A 24,514-nucleotide genomic window follows, 5' to 3' on the forward strand; every position below is an offset into this window, starting at 1 on the left:
GCAGCGACGTCACCGGGAAACCCCGGTGATCGTCACTGCACTCGCCGGCTGAAGACAGAAGAGGACAGACGTGTCCGGAGGAGCGCAGGGAGAAGGCGAGTATTTTTTTTTTTCTGTCCAGCGTCTTAGGAGAGGAAGCCGGCCGGCTTTTTCTTCTAAGGAGAGGACACCCGACGCTGGAACACGACGATGGACGATCACAGCGGTAAGTGATCGCTAAACCCGAACTTTTCTCACTGTATTTTCATACAGTGAGAAAAGTACGGGCTTATCGATAATAGTAACTTTTTTTTATGGGAAAAGTACGGGCTTAACGGTTGGGAGGTTAAAGTGTGTGTAGAGGGGTTTGTTTTTGTTAGTTATGGATGAAGTAGTAAACTTCCTCAATTTTTCAAAAAATTTCAAGTTTGGCCCCCGACTTGGTCTAAGTTTTTAATTTCGGCCCTCTGTGTATTTGAGTTTTACAGCCCTATCCTAAAAGATCCAATATGCTGTGTGTCTATATTATTATACTGTAAGCAGTCTATCCTAAGCAAAAGCTATGGGAACAGAGCAGCAAACAAGGTCTACCCACACTTTTTTCTGTACTTGGGTCTCTGACAACGTAAACATTGATGTCTACATGCAGAGATGTTGCCTTCCATAGTGGTCTTAGGGACAGCGCTAAAAAGCATGAGCAAGACAGCCCACTTTTTTTCAACATCATCTGCATCCACGCAGAGATGTGCTACTGGATCAGCTTAAGTAACCAATTTTATTTGTTGAGTTCTGGCTTCATGTCCTCCATACTAGCTGTTGGACTTAGAAATTAGACAGCCAAGCAAACAGCATTGTCAAAATGTAGGCTACCTAACTCAGGCCTTCTTGCACCGCCTCAAACATATAGAATCATAGAAAGCTGCACAAGGAAATGAAAAAACTTAAGATTGGACAAATATGTGGCCCATTAAGATAGGATTTTATTATTATTATTATACAGTATTCATATGGCGATGACATATTACACAGCGCTTTACAAAGTCCATAGTCATGTTACTAGTTGTCCCTCAAAGGGGCTCAAAATCTAATGTCCTTACCGTAGTCATGTCTTTAATATAGTTTAAGGTCAATTTTTTGGGGGGAGGCCAATTATCTAACTGCATGTTTTTGGAATGTGAGAGGAAACAGGAGTACCCGTAGGAAACCCAAACAAACTCCATGCAGATAGTAGCCTGGCCAAGATTCGAACCTGGAAACTAGCGCTGCAAAGGGGAGAGTGCTAACCTCTGAGTCATTGTGCTGCCATTTTAACCTTACAACTCCTATTATCACTCCTATATCACCTATTGGATAAAAGCAGAGCTCCAAGAATGGACCAAAATGCTATTTTTGTAATATAAAACGTCTACAGAGATAACCGGTACTTTTTTGTATTTTGTTGCAGGGTCAGCATGTAAAAGGTCAGCAGCGGCACCTAGGGCGATATGTTACCTGGAGTAGCCAGCTGAGCAATATCCGGTACAACGATTAGACAACCTGTGAAATCACATCTGTCACCAGCCTGACAAGACTCCACGGCCTCAGCACGAAGGATGATTTCCACGCTACGAGGAATACTGCCACGTGGGAGCTCAGCCTGGGTCTCCTGGATACGAACCTAAAGAACCGAAAGTCAGGGTTAAGGGTGGTGCATCAGAAACAAAATCACTGTAAATTCTGGGTTTAAAAGATGCACAGATACTACCCTACCATGACTAGACAAGATAGAAATACAACAGGAGGGCATTACTCCGCCAATAGTTTTTTTTAGTTAGCCATTTATAGGTATCATTTACAATATCCTGCTTTTTGTTCTACCTACATATTGGGATATCAAATTGTACAACTAAAATAAGGCATCTGTATTTATTGGTGCAATGAACAACGCAAAAGTTGTCATTTGCATATGAACTAAAGGTTAGAAAGTGAAGAGAAAAATGTCACCAATGACACATAATTAAAAGATTTTATTACTTAAGCCTTTTTATGGCTGTTTGGCTCTTTTTACCTTTTGGAAGTCAACAAATCGGGATTTGTTGGTGTCCAGTGTGAAGCGTCTCCGGTTGAGGCACACTGGGTTCCGGCAGATGCTGGGCTGGGTGTACTTGAACTGCTGCTCCACATCTTTGACGGGGGTCTGACAATCCAGACAAAGGAAGGTACCGCTGACCAGCTCAGGGTGCACAGGGTGAGTTCGGACAACCTGACCGCTGATTCTCATCAGAGAGCCAATACGTGGAGTGGTCAGCTCCCTGATCCTAAGGGGGAACAAGAAATCAGAACAGATTCAGAAGGGATGTGGCTGCTCTATGCAAAGCAAAACAGAACTGCGTTATATAAAAAAAGGTATGAAGGGATCCAATCAACTGCTTTAAAAAATGTGGGTGCCAAATGCAGCAAACACTCATCTTCCTTTCCTTGTAGCTCCTGTAGGCCAAGTACAAAGTACAAGCTTCATGTCACTTCTGGAGCTTAGAAAGTGCTAATGCCCCCCCATCCTTTTAATTTGCAAGGGGGAGGGGTGGTAATATACTCACCAATATCTAAGTACCAGCACTCTTGGTAGGGGTAAAGTAACACCCGCATTTTCACCCAGCGTTCCTCCAGAGGTTGCTAGGGGTTCCTGAAGCAACTTGTACCTCTCAAGTCAGTTTAAATGACCCCAATGATCTTTTTGGCTATCTGTAAGGGTGACATTCTTCCTAAAGGCCAGCAATGTAAGAGGAATTCTTCCCACTGACCCTCACAATGTAAGCTGTACATACAGTAATTATAGCAGGGGTTCCTAGAAGATGTGGAAGGGTTCCCCCCATGGTAAAAAGGTTTGGACCACTGCATACTGTAAAGCTCAGCTTTGTCACATTGTCACCTATACCTGGAAGTACTGATGTATTTTTCTGAGCTCAGTGGCTGGGTGGGGAACATAATATTGTGCAAGGGAACCAAAAACAAAATGGATATTGCAAAAAAAAAAAAAATCACACACGCTCTCCTCTGCACCATACAGCACAACCTGACAAATCACTAAACACAGCAGCCCTTACTTGTGTCTGGTGGGGAGGTCCTGGAAAGCCACGTAGAATTCTTTGTTTTGGGGCACATTGCCATGATCCCTGGCAAAAGCCCGCACTGCTCGGCACAGGTATGGGTAGACCCTGATAAGAAGAAACAGGTTAGAGGAATTCCTGGAAGGATTGCAGGAACCGCACCAATGGAGAAGTGAAAGCTCACCTATAGTATTCCTCCTGCACAGTGGTTGCCAGCTGCTGGTTAAACTGCTCCAGATCCTGGAAGCTGACCAGAAGAGTGTTCCTCTCCGGGCGGATTAATTCTTCAGCGTCACTTTTATATTTCAATTCTCCATCAGTGTTCTGAAACCTGAAATATACAATTTAATTATTGACAAAAAGGATTAAAGTGAGCCAGGTGCATACAAAACTGCAACTCCCAGCTAAGGGACTACAAACCCAATCATACCTCTGAAGATATGCAACTACCAGCATGACATGCCAGTCTATCATAGCTACTTTAGAACAACGACTCCTGTCATGTCAGGCTGCAGGAGAAAATATAGGATTACAACACTCAGCATAACGTGCCAGTCTGCTAAAGCCACTATGGAACTACAACTCCTAGCATTACAATCTACACTGCCATCTGGAACTACACTACCCTGAGTACTGTTACTATAGAATTGTCAGCTTATGGCAGTGTTATGGGACTCTATGAAACTACAGCTCCCAGCATGCCATGCTCACCTGTCCGAGCTTGTATTGGGGACCTCAAAGTCCATGCACACCATGTCAGCTTATACAGCGGGTGCTGTTACACACAGTGCCATCCCATCAACTTCTCTAGCACTCCCAGCATGCCATACTGGTCAGTCCCAGGGCCGCTACAGAACTACAACACCCAGCATGGCCTGCAAGTCCCAGGGCCGCTACAGAACTACAACACCCAGCATGCCCTGCGAGTCCCAGGCCTGCTACATAACTACAACACCCAGCATGCCCTACAAGTCTCAGGGCCCCCTACAGAACTACAACACCCAGCATGCCCTGCGAGTCCCAGGCCTGCTACAGAACTACAACACCCAGCATTCCCTGCGAGTCCCAGGGCCCCCTACAGAACTACAACACCCAGCATGCCCTACGAGTCCCAGGGCCCCCTACAGAACTACAACACCCAGCATGCCCTGCGGGTCCCAGGCCTGCTACAGAGGCCCAGCTTGCCATGTCAGTCCCGGGATCACCTATGGAACTATGTCATACAAACCAGTCCCAGGGTCTCCCGCAGAACTACAACTCCCAGCATGCCCTGTCTGTCCCAGGCCCCATACAAATCCAAAACACCCAAGCATGAAATACATGCCAGCCCCAGCACCCCCTACAGAACTACAACTCCCAGCATGCCATGTCAGTGCCCCTATCCGCCATAGAAGTCCCAGCATGGTGTGACATGTTGCAGCACCTCCCTGTGATAATGGCGCAGAATGACTACACGGGGCCCTGGAGGATTCCTTACTTTTATCAAGTGCTTGGAAACAAGAGGCCCTACGTGATGCGGACCCCAAAACGCCAAATAACCCTATTGGGGAGCTACAATCTCCATCACTTGGTTTATCAGCATATGGCCTGGGTGCTCGGCTATAAAACTCCGTGCGGCCCGTCCGGTGACTCCTAACACCACACGGCACCCCCGGGGACACTTACTCCTCTAGGAAGTCCTGGAAGAGTTTCTGACACTTCTCGGACAGATCATCCTTCACATGGGGGGTGGCGGCGGCTCCGGGCTGTGCAGCGTCCATACCGACTACAAGCTGATAGCGTGCAGGAAGATGAAGAACTTTCGCGCCAGGATGCAGGTCACGTGTGCCGATTCGCGCCACTCGCAGCCAATAGCGCAAATGGGACGGACTAGATTTTCGCGCCACACACTTTGCTAGGAGGAACTGGGAAGTGACAATGTACGAAGCTCAGGCGTACGCTCAGTAGCGCCCTCTGGATATGGGAGGAGAGACACAAGGGAATTCATCTAATCCAGTAATACATGATCATTAGAGGTTTATCAGGTTCTAGATCCTTTACTGATAATTATTGTACCCTGGTGTAAATGACATTCATTATCAGTAGAGATGCAGCAAATTCAACTTTTGCATGCAAATTGCACTGACATGAAAATTGGCAATTAGAACCGCCCAATTTCAAGTCAATGCTATTTGCATAAAGAAAACATGTCACTAGGTATCTCTAATTGTCACCTACTGCGAGAATTCGGTGTTCAAAAGTATTTGAATGAGAACAACTAGGTTTAGTTTTGTGAATTTAGTCCTAGATTGTAAGCTCTTCGGGGCAGAGTCCTCTACTCCTGTGTCATGTCTCTCTGTCATTTGCAACCCCTACTTAATGTACAAAACTGGGTAATATGTTGGTGCCATATAAATACTGTTTATTAATAATAATAGTGAAGGTTAGAGCAGTGCATCTCAACCTTTTTGCATTGGGAAATCCTTGAAATAACTTTCAGGCCTTCAGAGAACTCCTTTTTTTAATTACTATATCCACAGCCTGGCCTGGTGGTCAGTAGGAAGAATTCCTCTTACATTGCTGGCCATTGGGAAGAATGTCACCCTTACAGATAGCCAAAAAGATAATTGGTGTCACCTAAACTGACCTGTCAGGAACAAATTGTTCATAGCTCATGGAATCCCCCGCAACCACTGGAAGAACCCTGGTTGAGGTAACACAGGGTTTAAATTTCAACCAAGTTTATATTGAGACTTGTGTAGAGTCCACTTGCAAAATGCTTCAAAAACTAGACTGAGGCGAACTGCACCAGAAAGTTGCAAGCGGTTGGGTAAAGTCACCTACACTAGGCAACAGAATACCCTCTACCTGGGATATTGCTCTTCTGGGCAGGGTCCTCGCCTCCTGTGTCACAGTCTGTATCTCTCTGTCATTTGCAACCCCTATTTAATGTATAGCACTACGTAATATGTTGGCGCTATATAAATATTGTTTAATAATAAAATAATAATCTTCTGGCGGGAGAAAACCCACCAAGGCTCTTGCCCATTCCCTTCTTTATCAAAACTGAAACAGAAGCTAAATGGCTCACACATGCTCCAGATCTGAAAATACATGTACATAAAAAAAAAAATATTGCTTTAAGTAACATAAGAGTTCTCTTTTACCTAAACACCCACCAAAATAAAAACAAACCCCAAAGATCCAATAATAAAACAAAACTCATCCATAGAATTACTTTATTTTCAAATACTTTATTTTCTTCAGGTAGAATTCACTTGCTATTCAAATACAGTGATTTGCATTTATTGGTATCTCTCCAACAGTTTTTACAAAACAGTATGTTTTTTCTGTAGTCATGTTAGAATTGCACAGTACCATGGTTTATTATTTGCATACAAAACACTGTACCGATTTCCTGATCTGATTTGCTATTCTAGAACTGTCTGCTAAGAGTTTAGTTTCCCACAGACATTAGTCAGGGGTCAGAAAATGCTCCCAGTCCTAGACAATCATTTTCCTACAGCTCCCATTAATATGCATGTTGTATGGTATTAGGCATGCACATTTATATAAATGGTGGAAAATCTAAAGGCATCATAACAGAACAATAGACTATCAGCCATTTTACTCCAGTCAATTCTCATCTTCAGAGATCATCTGGAAGTATTTGCTGGAGTTAAGGAAGCTCACAGACATGCAAAGCTGTTGTCTGAAAAGTGTTCACTAAACCCAGGTGCCATGGTTATGTCCTTCATATACTCTAGATAATGTAACTTACTTTATACCTGTAGCAATGCTGCAGAACCACCCTGAACAGGAACTCATTTTTTTGATATTTACTTCGAGATTCAAGCTTGAACAAAAATTCCTGAACACAATGTCCAGGCCCTGTGGGCAGGTATGTTGACCCTTGTCAATGAGCATCTAATGTCCTAGGTTACATGTACCTTTGCCCTAGTAAAAACATCCAACATTTATGAAAAAAACTAAATAGGTGAAGCCAGGAACCTCTATAATACTAGGTATTAGGAGACGGATAATAAAACAGGTTTACATGACTGAACCAACTGGCAGCTGTTAACCTAGAAAACGTAAGGCTAGGAGATCCAGCAATTCTTGATGGACCATCCAATGTTAGGATGTGTTGTAGGCATTGACTGACCCTAATATTAGGTCTACTATTTGTAATTGTAGGAAGTATTAAAAGTGCAGTTTACAGTCTAGAATATGGCTATGTATAGCAGGTGTCTTCTGAGAAGATGATATCTATGGGGTAAGCCTTTTGGGGTCACGTGGAAACATGGAGGTCTGGCGGACGTTGTGAAGTCCTAGGTACAGCATGGTGACTCTTTCTAGACCTGTAATAGAGAGCAACAGTTAATATTAAAGGCAACTGAATGTTTTATAACAAAAAATGCAAAGATGAAGCTGTATTTTTCTAGACAACATATCAATATTTGGATTTCTAGCAATATGTATATATTTGTAATAAAGAAGAGTCTCTTGCTGTTGTATAATCAGGACATACACAAAATAAAAATCCTTGACGTAGTACAGGCAGAGCCAGAAACAATTTCTAATGCATCATTAAGGGGGTTGAGAAATATACAAAGCTAGTTGATCATATAATAAACCCCTACATAAGTAATAAAGGCTTTAGTAGTTCCAGGTGCATCAAAACAAAGGGTATGCAAAGTCTTACAGTTTAATTCCTTTAGTAATCAGCCAAAAAAAAAGCCTGTCTCCTACCAGCATGCTGTGAAGAGGGAGCTGTACTTTCCCTATGCCCCCTGTTAAGTCAGAGGTAAACTCTTCAAACAGAAAGCAACAAGAGATTTTACCTCACTAGTCCCATGCCTACCCCAGATTTCCTATACCTTCCTGCCTAGACACATACACTTGTGAAGATATATAAATATATGAATAATTACCAATGCCACCGCCTGCATGGGGTGGAGCTCCGTAGCGGAAGGAGTCAATGTATGCCTTGATTTTTTCCAAGTCTAAATAAAAAAGAAAACAAAACAATAAAATGTTGTTTACTTTAAATATTAAAGAAGCCTTAAACTTTGTATAGACTAAGGTAATATACTGTATACTGGAGAGAAAGGACAATTTTAAAATGCAATCTTTAGATCCATGTGCCTTGTGGAATGTAAGCCTGCCCTGGCCTAAAATACCTGACAGTCTGACATACAGGAGCTTGTGGTAACTGTAAAGATCTTAGTTAGTGACAGTCTTCAAATGTATCCTAATGCCTCCATGGGCTCAATACTTTAAACAGAGCCTCTACTCCCTGAGGAAAATAGTGATGGCAGAAGAAGACCAAAAGGTTCATCCAATCTCTATTTTAGTCTTTGTAGGGTTACCCAGATTCAGAACCAATGAAGTCATGAAAAATCAACAGGTAATGTATATCTAATGGAGAGTTAAAAAACATGAAAATAATCTTTATATAAAATATACTAAAAGAATAAAAGTGCATGGCTATCCCATATGATTTCAATTGATTAATCAGTTATACTAATGATGCTATAACAAAAAAAGTGTAATAAAAGCTCCTACTGATTAAAGAAATATATCACCAAGAACAGGTTTACATATACTGCCCTCCAGTGGTGTACAGAGCATACAGGAATGTGCGCAGCACAATGTTTCTAGTCAATATGAAAGTAAGTAGTAATAAAGCTGTTACCTCTTAAAAAAATGAATTGTAGTTGCAAAAAGTACCTTATAGGCTAGTTTACTCAGCAACCGAAATGGTAATATATACAGTGCTGAGTAGAAATTGTAGGCGGGTGGCAGCCCGTTTATTGTGACCCAATTCTTCAGTAACCACCCAAAAACAGCCGGGTGGTTACTGAAAAGTGCTGGGTGGTGCGCCCAGCTAAAAGGGTCTGGGGAGAACACTGATATAGATCTATTTTTCCCCACAAATAATCAGGTTCTTGTGTAACATTTGAAGGTGGGTATACCATCAAGTTCTAAAGGGTCGGCCAAAACAATTACACCGCTCTGCTTGTTTAACAGATGTCCCTGACATGCAGAACCGAGCACAATATAGTAAATTCTGGTATCCATTTAGGGCCTCCGTTCCTTTGCTAGTGATCCTTCTAATATTACATCCTACATTATATGTTTTCCTTTCCCACTGCCAGACCACGTTTGCTCATTAACAGAGATATAAAATAAATACATCTCTGTAGTTTTGACTAAAACTGTACCCAGAATAGTGTACGTTTATCAGAGGACATGTTTTTCCTATATGCCTTATTTAGGGAGGTATGGGATTTGGTTCTGATCTCCCCTGGCACAAAGCCCTCCACCTTGCTATTGGACTGTCAAAGCCTTTTATTACTCAGTGAAGGTGCTGGTTAGTGTCAAGGATCACGCTTTGTGTCATAAATTGGTGGTTTAAATTTATTTGGAGAGATGTCAAGACTCTATTTGCATCCTAGGTCCATCCAAAGGGATACATGAAAAATGAACATATGCCGATACATCACAAGGTGCTTGCAATTAAGCAGTATTAATATCTTAAGTCAGTGTTTCTCCATCTTTTTACCATGAGTGAACCCTTGAAATAACTTTCAGGTCTTCAGTGAACCCCTTCTATAATTCCATAATTACTATACCCACAGCTCACAGTATATTAAAGTGGTAGTCAGTAGGAAGAATGCTTCCTATCATTCTGGCCAAAAAGGAAGAATGTCATTTTAACAGATATCCAAAAAGATCAGTGATATGACTATGGATTGTAAAAAGCTGCGTAATATGTTGGTGCTTTAAAAATATTAGTTGTTAAAAATAATTGGTGTCAGTGGTATCTGACCTTAGAGACAAATTGCCCAAAAAAAGCCCTAGCAACTTCTGGAGGAACCCTAGGCTTCTATGGGACTCTGGTTGAGAAACATGGCCTTAGGTGCTTTTATGACAGGACAGGTGCTCTTTAAGGGAAATGTGAACTGTAGTTTCTTCCTTCTCCTTCTGAAATTGCTAAATACCTTCACATAAGATTCAATGGTCAGGCATTACATTCTGCTCTCTGGTTACTCATGTCTCCTACCATAGTTCCATTCCAGAACTACAATTTCCATACAACACTTTAGTATTTAACACTTTCAGTGATAAATGCCTGTGCCCCTCACAAAACACTGTAGCTTAGTCTTCTGACCCTTATATAAATGCTAAATCCTGTACTGATATGGGATCAGAAGATGGAACCATGGCGTCACAATATATGGGTAGTATGAACCAAAGCCCTTATTAGACCTCCGAATCTGGTAAGCCATCTGCAAGTCAAATGGACCAACCAACATAGGAAAACATTCCATTATCTCACCCTGGTGCAGATATGTTTTCTGCACAGTACTGTGATTTACAAACAAAGCTGCAGGATAGACATCTTCCTTACCAATCCCATGGTGCATCGCCCTTTCTGTCAGCAGCTGAGCGTCGTGCACTCTCTGAGCCCCAGATAGGATCTCCTCACCTCTCATGAACATATCATAGGAGTTTGAGTATTTCTGTGTAAAAAAAGAAAAATTATATTACATAACTGCAAGAGAATATTGGGCTCAATTTGATAAACCATAACAACAGTTATGTTCAGGAATAAGAGCTGAAAATAACAGTTAAAAAAGCTTAAAGAATGAGAATTGAATCCAATGCATTATAAAAAAAAAAAAAAAAAAAGGAAGCAAAGAAAGTTTCCTGGTAATTTGTTGGGCCACAGCCACAAGCCAAAATTCCTAGAATGCTTAAAAAATGCAGTGTGCCGGACATCAAAGACTTTCATAAAGAATTGTTAATTCATTTTTACCCTTAATAAAATGATACATGGCCCCCAGGAGAATATCAACTTGTCTACTGGATACAGCACTGGGAGGTTTCATCACTGTAACAGGAGGCAGTGGATGTTTGGGGTCAAAACAGCAACATGTGTGTTTGTATATAGATAAATTGTGAATTGTTTTTTATTTAAATGACAACATTCACAATCCCTTGTGAAAGTGTGGCCCTTGGTACATCACACATCACAACAAGCATTCCCCCTTGCCAGCATGCTACAGAGAAGGACCTTTGCTCTGTAAGCCTGGAAACAACAGCTTTTCTGCAGAATTCCGACACAACCACTGTCGAGTTATTACAGTGTTATTCAGTGTTATCAGAACAGTCCAATCAACAAAGCTCATCATCTCAGATGATTGGCAAGTTCTAGCTCTGACTTGAGCAGGTACCTTAAAAATAGGTGTTAGGTGACCTCAAGGTGTTACATCCATGCAGTGTGCTAGCCTGGCTGTGTCACCATTGGATGTGTGATGTGCAAGGTAAAAATTGTACAGTTAAGTCCATAAATATTTGGACAGAGACAACTTTTTTTCTAATTTGGGTTCTGTACATTGCCACAATGAATTTTAAATGAAACAACTCAGTTGAACTGCAGACTTTCAGCTTTAATTCAGTGGGTTGAACAAAAAGATTGCATAAAAATGTAAGGAACTAAAGTCTTTTTTTCAGGGGATCAAAAGTAATTGGACAATTGACTCAAAGGCTATTTCATGGGCTGGTGTGTGCTATTCCTTTGTTATGTCATTATCAATTAAGCAGATAAAAGGCCTGGAGTTGATTGGGGGCTGCGCTTGTATGTGGAAGATTTTGCAGTGAACAGACAACATGCGGTCAAAGGAGCTCTCCATGCAAGTGAAACAAGCCATCCTTATGCTGCAAAAACAGAAAAAATCCATCCGAGAAATTGCTACAATACTAGGAGTGGCAAAATCTACAGTTTGGTACATCATGAGAAAGAAACAAAGCACTGGTGAACTCAGCAATGCCAAAAGACCTGGACGTCCGTGGAAGACAAGAGTGGTGGATGATCGCAGAATAATTTCCATGGTGAAGAGAAACCCCTTCTCAACAGCCAACCAAGTGAACAACACTCTCCAGGAAGTAGGCGTATCGATATCCAAGTCTACCATAAAGAGAAGACTGAATGAAAGTAAATACAGAGGGGGCACTGCAAGGTGCAAGCCACTCATAAGCCTCAAGAATAGAAAGGCTAGATTGGACTTTGCTCAAAAACATCTAAAAAAGCCAGCACAGTTCTGGAAAAACATTTTTTAGACAGATGAAACCAAGATCAACCTTTACCAGAACGATGGCGAAAAACGAAAAAAAAAAAAAAAAAAAAAAAGGATGGAGAAGGCATGGAAGAGCTCATGATCTAAAGAAGGGGTAGGCAAAGTTTTATGGCCACTAGGCCATTTATGGGGTGGGCGGGAGCATACTAGACCAGAACCACCCACCGCCAGGGAACACCCCCTGAATTGAAATCCCTCTCCTCCGTATGCATTGCGGAGGAGAGGGATTTCCCTTCAGGGAGCTTTCCCTATTTACGGTAGCGGAAGTATCAACGCTGGACGCGGTGAATAGGGCAGCAACTGCAAGGGGGCGGCACCGGAGCTCCGGCAGTTCCTAATGCCCCCTGGCCGATCCACCGGAAACAGGACCAGCCAAGGGCGTTAGGCCAGAACTAACTACCGGCTAGGCTGTATCTGGCCTAAAGGCCGGAGTTTGCCGACCCCTGATCTAAAGCATACCACATCATCTGTAAAACATGGCGGAGGCAGTCTGATGGCTTGGGCGTGCATGGCTGCCAGTGGTACTGGGACACTAGTGTTTATCCATGATGTGTCACAGGACAGCAGCAGCCGAATGAATTCTGAGGTCCAGATAAATGCAGTCAAATTGATTGGGAGGCATTTCATACATTCATTCGTACAGATGGACAATGACCCAAAACATACAGCCAAAACAACCCAGGAGTTTATTAAAGCAAAGAAGTGAAATATTCTTGAATGGCCAAGTCAGTCACCTGATCTGAACACAATTGAGCATGCATTTCACTTGTTGAAGTCTAAACTTCAGACAGAAAGGCCCACAAACAAACAGCAACTGAAAGCAACTCCAGTATTGGCCTGGCATAGCAATAAAAAGGAGGAAACCCAGCATCTGGTAATGTCTATGAGTTCAAGACTACAGGCTGTCATTGTCAGCAAAGGGTTTTCCACCAAGTATAAGAAATTACCCTTTTTATTTTCAGCTTTTTAATTTGTCCAATTACATTTGAGCCCCTGAAATGAAGTGATTGTGTAAAAAAAAAAAGGCTTTAGTTCCTCACATTTTTATACAATCTTTTTGTTCAACCCACTGATTTAAAGCTGGAAGTTTGCAGTTCAACTGCATCTGAGTTGTTTCATTTCAAGTTAATTGTGGTAATGTACAGAACCAAAACTAAAAAAAGTTGTCTCCGTCCAAATATTTATGGACCTAACTGTATGTGGGATAAATACAAGGCCCACTGTTGTGATTCACTTGTGTGCAAAAAAAAAAAAAAAAATTCAGCTTGAGCTACTGGCGCTATAAACACCAAACATTTACAGTTGCAGATCAGAAGAAATCAGAAATCTTAGTAAAGCAGCTTTAGGCACCACATGTTGGAAATAAGAGGACAGTATATATCTATGGAATGTTTCATAGTTACTCTACCTAACAAAACTGAGTTTTTTGATTTTTAAACATAACATTTTTTTTTATAAAAAAAACCCATTTGATTTAGGAATTAAAGCAGAACTAAACCCACTATGCTCACTTGTCCTCAATCTATTACAAGGGGATGCCATCTTCTTCCTTCACTCCAGCCAGGATTGCTGGGTATTCTGGCAACCAAAACTGAACTGTGCAGCTCAGCTTTTTTTGACACTTTCCCAGAGTGATCAGGCAGGTAAGATGAATATTGCAGAAGAGACATCACCTGTGCCTTTCTGTAAAAACTGAACTGGTATATTGAAAATAGTTAAAAGTCGATATTTTTTTTATTTCATAAACTCCACTGCAATCCCTAGACTCAACTCTACATTTTGTGTTCTTGCAAACATGCTGATGGATTGATCATTGCCTGTTTTGGCAGCTTCATCACTGATGAACACGGAATCCAGAATACCATACAATGGGAATGATTCAGTACGAGAACGGATAATTCGGGTAAATTTATAACTATCTCCTGGCAATGCAGGATTGGATGATCACATAAATGTTTTCATTTAATGTCCTAAAAAAGGAAGAACCATACATGTCTTTCCAGGCAATACATTCGGCACATGGTACTTACAGGGTCCTGGGGGTCTGGCATGGTGTAGAAGGGTCTCACAGCCAATGGGTACTTGTCCAGAATGTAGAAATCTGTATCATACTGGGAGAGGAGAGACACACTGTCAGTAATGAGTCTAACATCGAAATTCTGTGTCCTTATCATACATTGACGCTTCCATCCACCACTACAGAACATATGTAACTATGCTTCTGGGCAGGGTCCTCTCCTCCTCCTGTGTCACTGTCTGTATCTGCCATTTGCAACCTTATTTAATGTACAGCACTGCGTAACATGTTGGCTCTAAATAAATAATGTTTATTATTATTAATAATGTTACATATGTCAGCAGCTTAACCTCCCAACCGTTAAGCCCGTACTTTTCCCATCTAAAAAAAGTTGCAATTATCGTTAAGCCCGTACTTTTCTCACTGTATGAAAATACAGTGAGAAAAGTTCGGGTTTAGCGATCACTTACCTGGTCCCGCTGCGATCGTCCATCGCCGTGTTCCAGCGTCGTCCTCCAGCGTCAGGTGTCCTCTCCTTAGAAGAAAAAGCTGGCCGGCTTCCTCTCCCTCCGTTCTGTCCAGCGATCGACGCTGGACAGAAAAAAAAAAAAAAAAATACTCACCTTCTCCCTCCGCTCCTCCGGACACGTCTGTCCTCTTCTGTCTATCTTGATGTGTATAAAAGACAGACGCTGGACAGAAAAAAAAAAAAAAATACTCACCTTCTCCCTCCGCTCCTCCGGACACGTCTGTCCTCTTCTGTCTTCAGCCGGCGAGTGCAGTGACGATCACCGGGGTTTTCCCGGGGCGGGAAATTCAAAATTTTGTATTGAGTTCCTTTGCATTGAACTCAATACAAAAAAGCTGTATTGAGTCCAATACAAAGAAATCCTTATATAATATATATATAATTGTATTATATATATATTATATAAGCTACTGTACATTACATTATACACTATTTTTTTTTTAAACTTTTTTTTTAGTTTTTTTTTAAAGATTATTTTTTTAAAGGTTTTTTTTTATGTTTTATAAAAAAAAATGTATTATTACATTTTGGACATATTTCGGTAAGTTATGCGGTAATTCGGTGAATTGGAGCCTACAATCCAAAATAAATTTCCATGCAAAAATGTAACACTTTTTGCATGGAAGTTTGAAAAGAATTAGAATACCCGGCGTTCGCGTCCCTCGGTGATTACTGATGATGTCCCTGCGTGCGCCCGTCGATGGGAGTCGTAGCGGGAAATTCAAATATTTTGTATTGGATTCAATACAAAGTTCTGTATCCAGTCCAATACAAAATATATTTATGTGGTTTTGTCTATAGGTATGTGACGTTGGACACTAGGGAGGTGTTTTAGAAAAATATATTATTATACAGTATACCGAATTATCGCATTTTCAGTATTTTTCATTTATTTATGTATTCTTGTTTAAGCTGATTTTTGTGTATTTTAATTTTATTAAAAGTATTTTTTTTTTACATGATTGTGTGTTTCAAACATTTTTTATAGTCATTATATTCACTAGAACCCTGTTCGGACATATTTCTGTAAGTTACAGGTCTACAATTTATTTAAAAATTATTGTATCTCTCCCCAGCTTAGTGATGAATGTACTGTATAGGAAACAACTTTTACTGCTATAAAACTAAATTCTCCACTATTAAGTGCCTGATTACCATGGAAAATAATAAGTATAAAAATGGCGATCAAGTTTCTAAAAATAAAACATAAATGAATATACACATAAGTAATATTAATTTAAAATGCAACAAACGTGCATCAAAAGAATGCCAGAAATAGGCTAACGTGTTTACAATTGTTCAAAGGTAGCTACTAAGCATATGAAAGGGCAAAGCAGCCAGGCAACAAGAATTTACAGAATGAAAATCTCTATCTCATGACAACTTCCCTTTAACTGATCTCAGACCACCTATGTCAATACCAACATTACCTTTTGCTTGACTAGCCGTCCCAAAAGCTTTTCGTTAGGGGTGCTGAAAAACAAGACATGCATGTTTATACACAAACTCTTTTACAGGTTCAGTAGCCAAGTGCCAGAAGGAATGATTATGGGCAATTGGGCAATGTGGAAGTGAAACAAATCAGATCTTTTTCTGCCTATATTTGTCATCACTGGCTCCCCCCCCCCCCCCGATTTATATTCCAGTGATGTTATTGCTATAGATCCTGGAGACTGGTCATAAACACAAATCAAACATTGTTCAAATATTTATGCTTACTCTTACTGCTACAAATTGCTCCTTTTCAGTCATTTGTAGCAGAGTGATGGTCACTGGCAAGCTTGCTGCTGACAAATAAAACTCTGCACAAACTCAATCACTAGGAGACAGAGCTACAAATTGCAGTAAATTTACCAAGTTAGTGCTTCATAGAAAATACCAAAATTTTTTTTTTCCAGCCACAGTGAAATGACTCTTGCTGTTGTCAAAATCAAAGAGATTGCTGAAGTAGTTTTGTAAACGGGTATATGGGTCACAGTGATTAGTTCTCATAAAAAAGGGTACTCATGGACATAAGTATGTGCTATGCCTACAGCTATCTCCTGCCTATAGACATCTAAAGCACCAATTAAGATTTACGGGGTGAGACAGGTTAGATGGAAAAGTCTGTGTAGGATAAGCTGACAGTAATTAACTTTTATAGGATTATAGCATCAGAGTCCTAGTGCCTGTGGAGGTTTGATTTGAAGTGAGAATTAAAGTGATGCTGTCACCTTGCTGCAAAGAGTTTCCACTTCACTTGAAGCACCTTGCTTCTCTGCTGCTGCAGGCGACAACCATGAAAAACCATGAAAAGCCATGATGACACCCCCAAAGTCATGTGACAGTGCTAGATTCTAACTAATGGTTCTTTGGAACTAAAAGGCTTTGGAACCATCACCTGGTCACATGTTCCTCCATACCTGACAGTGCCAGGTATTCTTGGTATTCTTCTGTATTGTGGCTTATTCTTCTGTACATGTGAAGTACATGTAAGGTGAGTATGCAGAGGTTGGGGACAGGCAAGGTGACAATCCTTTTGCATTTCTAAATTATTTGCCTATCAATTCGGCCATTTATTCACTAGAAGATCTAGCATTTACTAAAATGAGTCAAGGCTCCATTTCTAAATTATTCCCCTGTCAATTTATCAGAAATTCACTGACAGGAGTTTGAATCTCTCTTAACTACTCATAACAGTTCCTACCGTCTAGTGGTCAATTATTAAAGTGCACAGCTGTCACAATAAGAATGCTATATTATTATTATTATTAATAAACAGGATTTATATAGCGCCAACATATTACGCAGCGCTGTACATTATGTGTGAATATTATGAGCGAATTCACAGGAATAATTTGGGAATGGAGCCCCTGGTTTTAATATGAATTGAAAGGAGCATTGCATAGGAATCTGAATGACTATGCTGGAAAAAAAAAAAGATACAGCTGAATTGATGAGTGAAAAATAAATAAACCCTAAGTGTACCTGTTGCTTTGTCAAAGTACAGGTTTATTTCAAGTTTAGGTGACTCAATCTGATCTTAATCGTATCATGTTTCAATGTCATCTCCTGTATGCCGTCATATACAGATATAAAAGTAGAATGATATATAAATATAGATATATACACACACTTTTCCAAGTTACTACAGAAAGCAGTCACTTGATTTGTAGCGTGGAATTCCTAGCTAACATAACAGGTGTTTTAGTGATGAGAGTTGGGAAGTTTTTGTATTATTTTGGTGAATAAGTGAAAAGAATATTTTGACATCAAAGTAGTTTACCCCCCTGTACAGAAAACAAAGGCATTGTGTTTGTCAATATTGATAAGTGGTACACACCTGAGGTCTTCTTCATCTCCCATCTCCACACCAGCCTCCCGCAGCATTGCTACCCCCTCACGGTATTCAAGCCGCAGCGTGGGCTCCAGAAATTTGAAGGGCTCACAAGGAAACTGGCGGCAGACGGTCTGGATCTCTGTCTGAAATCTGGAAATTAACAAAACACATTCACCCTTATTCCTCTAAATGTTACAGTCTGCTTTATCACAACAATGCTTTTATTTTATATAAGGCACTCTCATATAGGCAAATATCATTATTACAAAATAAGGTAGCTGTAAGACCAGGTGGTGCTCCCTGGATGAAGTAAAATACATACTCCCATATTCACATTATATTTTCTGTTGCACTGTGCAAAGTAAAAGCATTCACGGCCTCTAATAATACCATAATTTAAAGAATAGGAACCAAAGAGGACTTCAGTACAAAGATTTCAAAATTACCAAAAGTTAAAAAGAACCTGTCTTCTGCTCTATTTTAAAATGAAAAAGCAGCTCAGGAGAATGACATGTTCATTTAACTCTCAGCTGATCACACAGTCTTGTTTGACTAAGATTTTAGGTTGGTCCAGCTTTAAATGATATACTAACATTTTCTTGCCAGCACAAGACCCAAGGAGATGGTGGTCCCCAAAATGAATTGCTTTTGTGATCTTTATTGTAGCTAATTAAGATGAACTTGTTTTTTTTTTTTTATTAGTGTTTCACTCTATTCTGTTAATAACTTTTTTTACATGGTCAGCATTACAAGGCTACACAGTGACAGTAATCTCAAAAGAAACACAAAGGAGCCTTTTCTGGATGAGTGGTAATAGGAGACAACTTCCAAAATAAATATTGTCTATCTCCCCCGAGCACCTGCTCTGCAGGACATTGTTTGCATTACCTCTCCTGTAGTCCCTTGAAGATCTGCACCAGGGTATCAGCGATCTCATCCACCACCTCATGATAGTGATAGTTGAATGCCATCTCTATATCCAGACCTACAAACTCAGTCAGGTGACGGTGTGTGTTGGAGTCTTCGGCACGGAACACTGTGGATGAGAAATACAGGTGGTCAGGTGAACAGTGATCACAACAGTACAGAAATTTGAAAAGTTCACAGGATGCTGTCCCCATCAATCAGTCACAAGCTGCCATACTTTTAGCAAGTTTAACTAAATGCATTCCTTAACTTTTCAGGAAAGTTGTGTCCAATCTGGCCCTCTCACCTATGTAATAAACCCAGTGTTGGACCTTTGGCTTAGAGCTGGGAGTAAGACACAGGCATTCACCTGTATCATAATGTCAATTCCGGGCCTCTGACCTGTCTCATAATGTCACCTTTAGACCCCTCACCCACGTCATACTTCCTCCCATTCTCCAAACTATTGTACCCTTACCTGTTTTATAATTCCACTCCTGGGCCCCCCATCTGTGTCATACTGTTAACTCCAGCCACTTTTCTGTCTCCACTCCTATCTCCACCTTTTGCACCTCACCTGCCTTATACCTGGCTTGCCCACCTCTTGCTTCCTCACCTTTCATTAACCTACCCATGAGCCTCTCACCTGTCTCATACCGACAACTCTTGGCTCCTCATCTTTCTCATACTTTAAACGTTTTGCACCTCACCAGTCACATAATGCTACCCCTGGGATCCTTACCTGTCCTACTTCCACCTATTGGTATCCCACCTGTCTCACTATCCCACCCCTGAGCTTTTCACCTTCCTCACACTGCCACCCCTGAGCTCCACACCTGTTCTATGATCCCACCTAAGAGCCCCTTACCTGTCCCAAGAATTTACAGGTAATTTGCATCTCCTATTCACTCATTTTTCAGAATTCTCTGGGCTAGAGCACCATTGCAGCCAATGTGAGATCACATGGTCAATTCAATTTAAAAGTTTAGAATCAGGGAGGCCATTATTGCAGACAGGGCCAGGCAATGTTCTTTCTGCTACAGTCATTCTTACCTGCCTAATTGCTCTGGTGAACTGTACAAAACGCTAAGCTGTGCATGCTCTACCCTTGCTGGATCTGATAGAAGGAAACTAGGAAGAAAGAAGATGGAAGCCCCTGCAATGGAATGGGGACAGGTGATTCTGCTTTAATTCCCGAATTAAATGCATAGTGGTTTTCTTTATATTGTGCTTTCATGCGCGGCTCAGTGTTTGTTATGCGAATGACAGCACCAAATGAACTCCCCACGTGCCTGTTACATCATCCCAGCCTGATCAATCAAGATAGCCAAAGATTGGAAGGCGGAAGAAGATGGCAATGTCTGCCAATAGGAATGGGGGATAGATGAATATAGTGGAGTTTAGTTCTACTTTAAGCTCCTTTTTAAATAAAAAATATTCCATACCAACAGAAACTGAACATCACTATAGATCTGCACTGAGAAGGTCAATTGCTCTTGTAACAGTAGGTATAATAAAATAATATTTAGCATTTATGCCTCATGCAGATGTGAATAATATGTTTAACAAGTCTAGTCACCAGGTGGCAAATTACCAACATAGAAATTTTCACTAAAGATCCTTAGCTACACAGATTACCCAATTATTGGTTTAGTGGACAATCTTTCAAAAGGTCAGAAGAATCATTATTAGATTTAAACTTCTATAATTTCCTATCATTAGAAGAGGATTTGGCAGTTACAGGAGGCTTGCAGAAGGCGGCGCCACATTTCACTACTAGGTGCAGATACAGGCAAAGTACAGAAAGACAATGTGCTATTCAGGGTTTGAAAGTCTTAAAAGAAAACCAAAATTAAAATCACAAAGTTAATCAAAAGTTTCATTGTTTATATAAAAAAATCCAATTGATTTCCCATGTCTTTCATAAAAATTTCACTTTCATATTTTTTTTATTATGAAAGTGAAATTTTCCTAAACGCCCACAGCTGTTCTGTTTTCTGAGCTACTAGTTTAATAGTTGTGGCAAAACAGGTTTTAGCAAAAGGTTACACAAACAAACAAAAAAAAATTTCTGGGCACTTAAATATTAAAGGGCCACAGCTGTTTGTGCTACTACGCGTATCGAAATGAGAACTCTGCAGCTGGAATAAAATGTTTTTAATAATTAGTACATCAAGGAATTTTCTGGTCTTTTGAATCATTTTAACATATGTATTTGAATAGAATCAACTTAAAGTTTCACCCTGGGCAATTTGGGGTACAACTGGTACCCCAGGCAATCTGGGGTATGAATCTGCAGTTTTGTCTATTCAGTCCTGAGATTTACAGAGAGCTAAAACAGAGCCCATACTGTCAGAGTAGGGTACCAGATTTGTTTTGCTGCACCTATGTAACATGTACAGGTCTTGTCCCTCTCCCTAACCCAGTCTTTGTTGGCCTTTTCAACATGGGGAACCCAGGAAAAAAATGTCAGGCAATAAAAGAGGCACAAATTCTTTGTGTATTTACTGTAATGTGTACAGGAAGATTACAAGGAAATGAATGCAGTTTTTTGAGTTCCTTGTCAGATTTGAGCTGCATTTGAAGAAACCAATAAAACAAGTAGCACTTAGAACTATGTAGGAGTTATGTGACTTAATAATGTGCCAGTGCTGAGGACATTTAGATAGTCACAGCCCTCATGCTGGGATCTCGTTACCCTCATCTCCTCGGTACTTACAGTTTGGGGGTTAAGGAATCACATAATGTTTGTTGTATCACTATGTAGATTGTTCTCTGAATTTAATACACAATACCAACAAGCTCATATTCCGAATTCCAATTATATTTGTCCTCCTGGCACAACTGCAAAATCATTTAGTGATAATTATGGAGCCATTAGATTTGATAAAAACAGTGACAATTATCCACGTCACGCCATAAGGCTGTGTGCTTGCTGCAAACTGGAGAAATGTCAGGGAGTGACCCTGGAGCATGGCACTAATGATCCGTAAATTGATGCTTTAACCGCTAAGCGTGTGATGCCAGAAGAGGATGTAATGAAGTCTGAAGACTGAATCTGATTATGGAAATAAAATCAGATTTAAAAAAGTTCACAACAATCTAGGCTCTGGCTGCCTGACAGCCATTGGTAAAGTAGCTTTCAATTATTTTAGTCTAGAAAGGGACCTGTAGAGGGCCCACCAATACTTGTAGCTCAGAATAGATGCCCAATAGCCAACCACTAGAACAGTGTTCCTCAACCAGGGTTCCTCCAGAGGTTGCTTGAGCAATTTGTGTCTCTCAGGTCAGTTTAATGGACAACAAAGTTCTTTTTTGCTATCTGTAAGGATGACTTTCATCCCGATGGTCAGCAATGTAAAAGGCATTCTTCCCACTGAACACCACACTAATGTACTGTATTGCTGTGGATATAGAAATTATAGCAGGAGTTCCCCCAATAACTTTATTATTTCAAGAGTTCCCCTGTATTAAAAAGGTAAAAAAAAAAACTGCGCTAGAAGGTCCACCATTACTGTTACTCAGAAAGGATGCCTGACAGTAATGTCTAGAAGGCATACTCTAGTAATATAGTTTACAAGGTATGAATGACAACCAATGGTAAAGATGTTTTGAGGTATTGTAGTCCAAAAGAGATTACTAGAGGGCTCAGCTATGTTTGTAGTTCAATTGCATGCCTAACAGCCATCTGCTAGAAAGCCCACCACTGTTGTGGACACCCACTAGTATTATAGTTTACAAGCTTTGCATGGCAGCCAATGGCTGGAGGCACACCAGTATTTTGAGTTCACAAGGGATGCCTGACAGCTAATGACTAGAGGCTTGGTATTTGTAATTCATATGGAATCTTAAGGAATATGTAAAGGCAAAACTTTTTTTCTTTTGTATAGCCTGGGAAAGTCTTACACCCTATGTGAAGGGTTTACTGCTGCCTTTGACTTGCCCTCTCTAATTGTTTTGGTGATCACTGTCACTAAGAGCAAAAGGAAAAATCTTACATTTGAGTTTGTGTTTGAGTTAATTTAGTTTGAGTTCATTTGAGATGTGATCAGATCAAAAGACCAAATGCTCTGCAGTTTATACACCTATTTTCTGTTACCTGGACCAATGCAGAAGACCTTCTCAAAGTCAGCACAAATACACATCTGCTTGTATAGCTGTGGAGATTGGGCCAGATAGGCACTGGTTTTGAAGTAGGACACTGTGAACACATTGGCTCCTCCCTCACTGGCAGCTGGAAAAGAAAGTAAAATAGGTAATAATATGACAAAAAATACTGCTACCTTACAGTGCACCTGCTGTGCAAAAAAAAGCAAACTGAGAAAAATTTGTCACAGTAATGAGATAAACATATATAAAGTGGTACCATCACATGTGGACCAATGCCGGTATCGCCAACCCACTGACCAATCTTTTTACACACCCGAGATGATTTTTGGCGTCTGGATTTCCACAAATCCTTTTTTGCTGAGAGTTTCCCGGAACAGCTGACACACTCCGGACTGCAAGCCGAACACTGCTTGGCTGGTGGCAGTCTATAGAACAAACCCAACACAATGAATAGGCACCTCTGCTACAGCAAAACTGGTTAAAAATATGTAATTTTAGGAAGATATCTATAACACAGTTATAACAAAATTATAAAAATTCCTTTGATGGACTTAAATCGCTCAGTTTTGCCCTCTAGACAAATGCAGCAGCTGGACATTAGATGGCAGTACAAATCTATGTAACACATGAACAAATCCATGCTGGGAACCTAAAATCATATTCAATTGCACTTTATCTTCAGATGAAGATTTGAACATTAAAATCAGATAACTGCAGAGAAAGTTTACAGCTTGTTAGACAGACGTGTAGAAAATTGTTTCCACGCACGTCAGAAAACAATCAACTTCTCTATTTAGAAGGTTACTGGGTAGCACCCAGCTCAGACATTATCTCAATAATGCATGTGATGTAAACTTGTGATACTCGGAGCAGAACATATCTCTGTAAACAACAACAAAACAAAATGTAATGAAAACATGACTTTTTGAAGCTGAACTCTGGGATAAGAATACATATAGTCCAAATACAAGAGGCATGTATTTATTGGTGTGTTTTGTGTATTTCCGCCAGATCTGTGCAGTAACCTACAATGAAACTTTGCATGAGTGCAGGCTCTTCTTGTAATAAAGACCAGTCACTTCTGAGGGTGCAGGGTCACTAGTCTTGCACCGCCCCCTGCTCTCTCTCCTTGTGCAGGGTGACGGGTCTGTCATCTGCCACCAGCTCACCACAAATGGTGCACATAAAAAAGGCTATATATCCTTTGTGGCTATCAAGCAATATATTTAACTTTAGCGTTAAAGTATTGTACCCAGAGACCAGCTTTAACCAGCTTGAATCCCATGTTGACACCAAATCGGAAGGTGGCTCTTGCTGGGACCAAACTTTTTTAACTAATGGATGGTCACTCTGTTTAAAGGGTCATTCCAGGGACGGATTTCACATGTATTGCCTATATTCCAGTGACTCACCACTAATAGCATAGTAACACATTTTCATATA

The 24,514-nt window shown here is 40.5% G+C and overlaps 2 protein-coding genes across 3 annotated transcripts in view; both read right to left on the bottom strand.

The window, feature by feature from the left end:
• MCM6 (minichromosome maintenance complex component 6) overlaps window positions 1–4,920 on the bottom strand; it is a 17,117-nt gene extending 12,197 nt beyond the window's left edge. The window contains exons 1-5 of one of the 2 annotated variants that reach the window (XM_072418109.1): window positions 4,731–4,920; window positions 3,250–3,396; window positions 3,063–3,173; window positions 2,027–2,276; window positions 1,471–1,636 (exon numbers count right to left, since the gene is read on the bottom strand). In XM_072418109.1, the coding sequence (XP_072274210.1) occupies window positions 1,471–1,636; window positions 2,027–2,276; window positions 3,063–3,173; window positions 3,250–3,396; window positions 4,731–4,825 (769 nt within the window). In that variant the 5' untranslated portion in view covers window positions 4,826–4,920. Of the gene's footprint in view, window positions 1–1,470; window positions 1,637–2,026; window positions 2,277–3,062; window positions 3,174–3,249; window positions 3,397–3,776; window positions 3,936–4,730 lie in introns of those variants that run through there. The other variant, XM_072418110.1, reaches the window with a different exon arrangement.
• A 1,346-nt stretch (window positions 4,921–6,266) lies between these two features.
• Window positions 6,267–24,514, bottom strand: part of DARS1 (aspartyl-tRNA synthetase 1) — a 73,381-nt gene continuing 55,133 nt past the window's right edge. The window contains exons 10-18 of the mRNA XM_072418111.1: window positions 23,385–23,496; window positions 23,061–23,195; window positions 18,944–19,091; window positions 18,059–18,205; window positions 16,167–16,209; window positions 14,221–14,301; window positions 10,462–10,573; window positions 7,979–8,050; window positions 6,267–7,405 (exon numbers count right to left, since the gene is read on the bottom strand). Coding sequence (XP_072274212.1) covers window positions 7,314–7,405; window positions 7,979–8,050; window positions 10,462–10,573; window positions 14,221–14,301; window positions 16,167–16,209; window positions 18,059–18,205; window positions 18,944–19,091; window positions 23,061–23,195; window positions 23,385–23,496 — 942 coding nt within the window. The 3' untranslated portion in view covers window positions 6,267–7,313. The remainder of the gene's footprint in view (window positions 7,406–7,978; window positions 8,051–10,461; window positions 10,574–14,220; window positions 14,302–16,166; window positions 16,210–18,058; window positions 18,206–18,943; window positions 19,092–23,060; window positions 23,196–23,384; window positions 23,497–24,514) is intronic.

Source organism: Pyxicephalus adspersus, chromosome 7, assembly GCF_032062135.1.
Source record: "Pyxicephalus adspersus chromosome 7, UCB_Pads_2.0, whole genome shotgun sequence".
Lineage (NCBI taxonomy): Eukaryota > Metazoa > Chordata > Amphibia > Anura > Pyxicephalidae > Pyxicephalus > Pyxicephalus adspersus.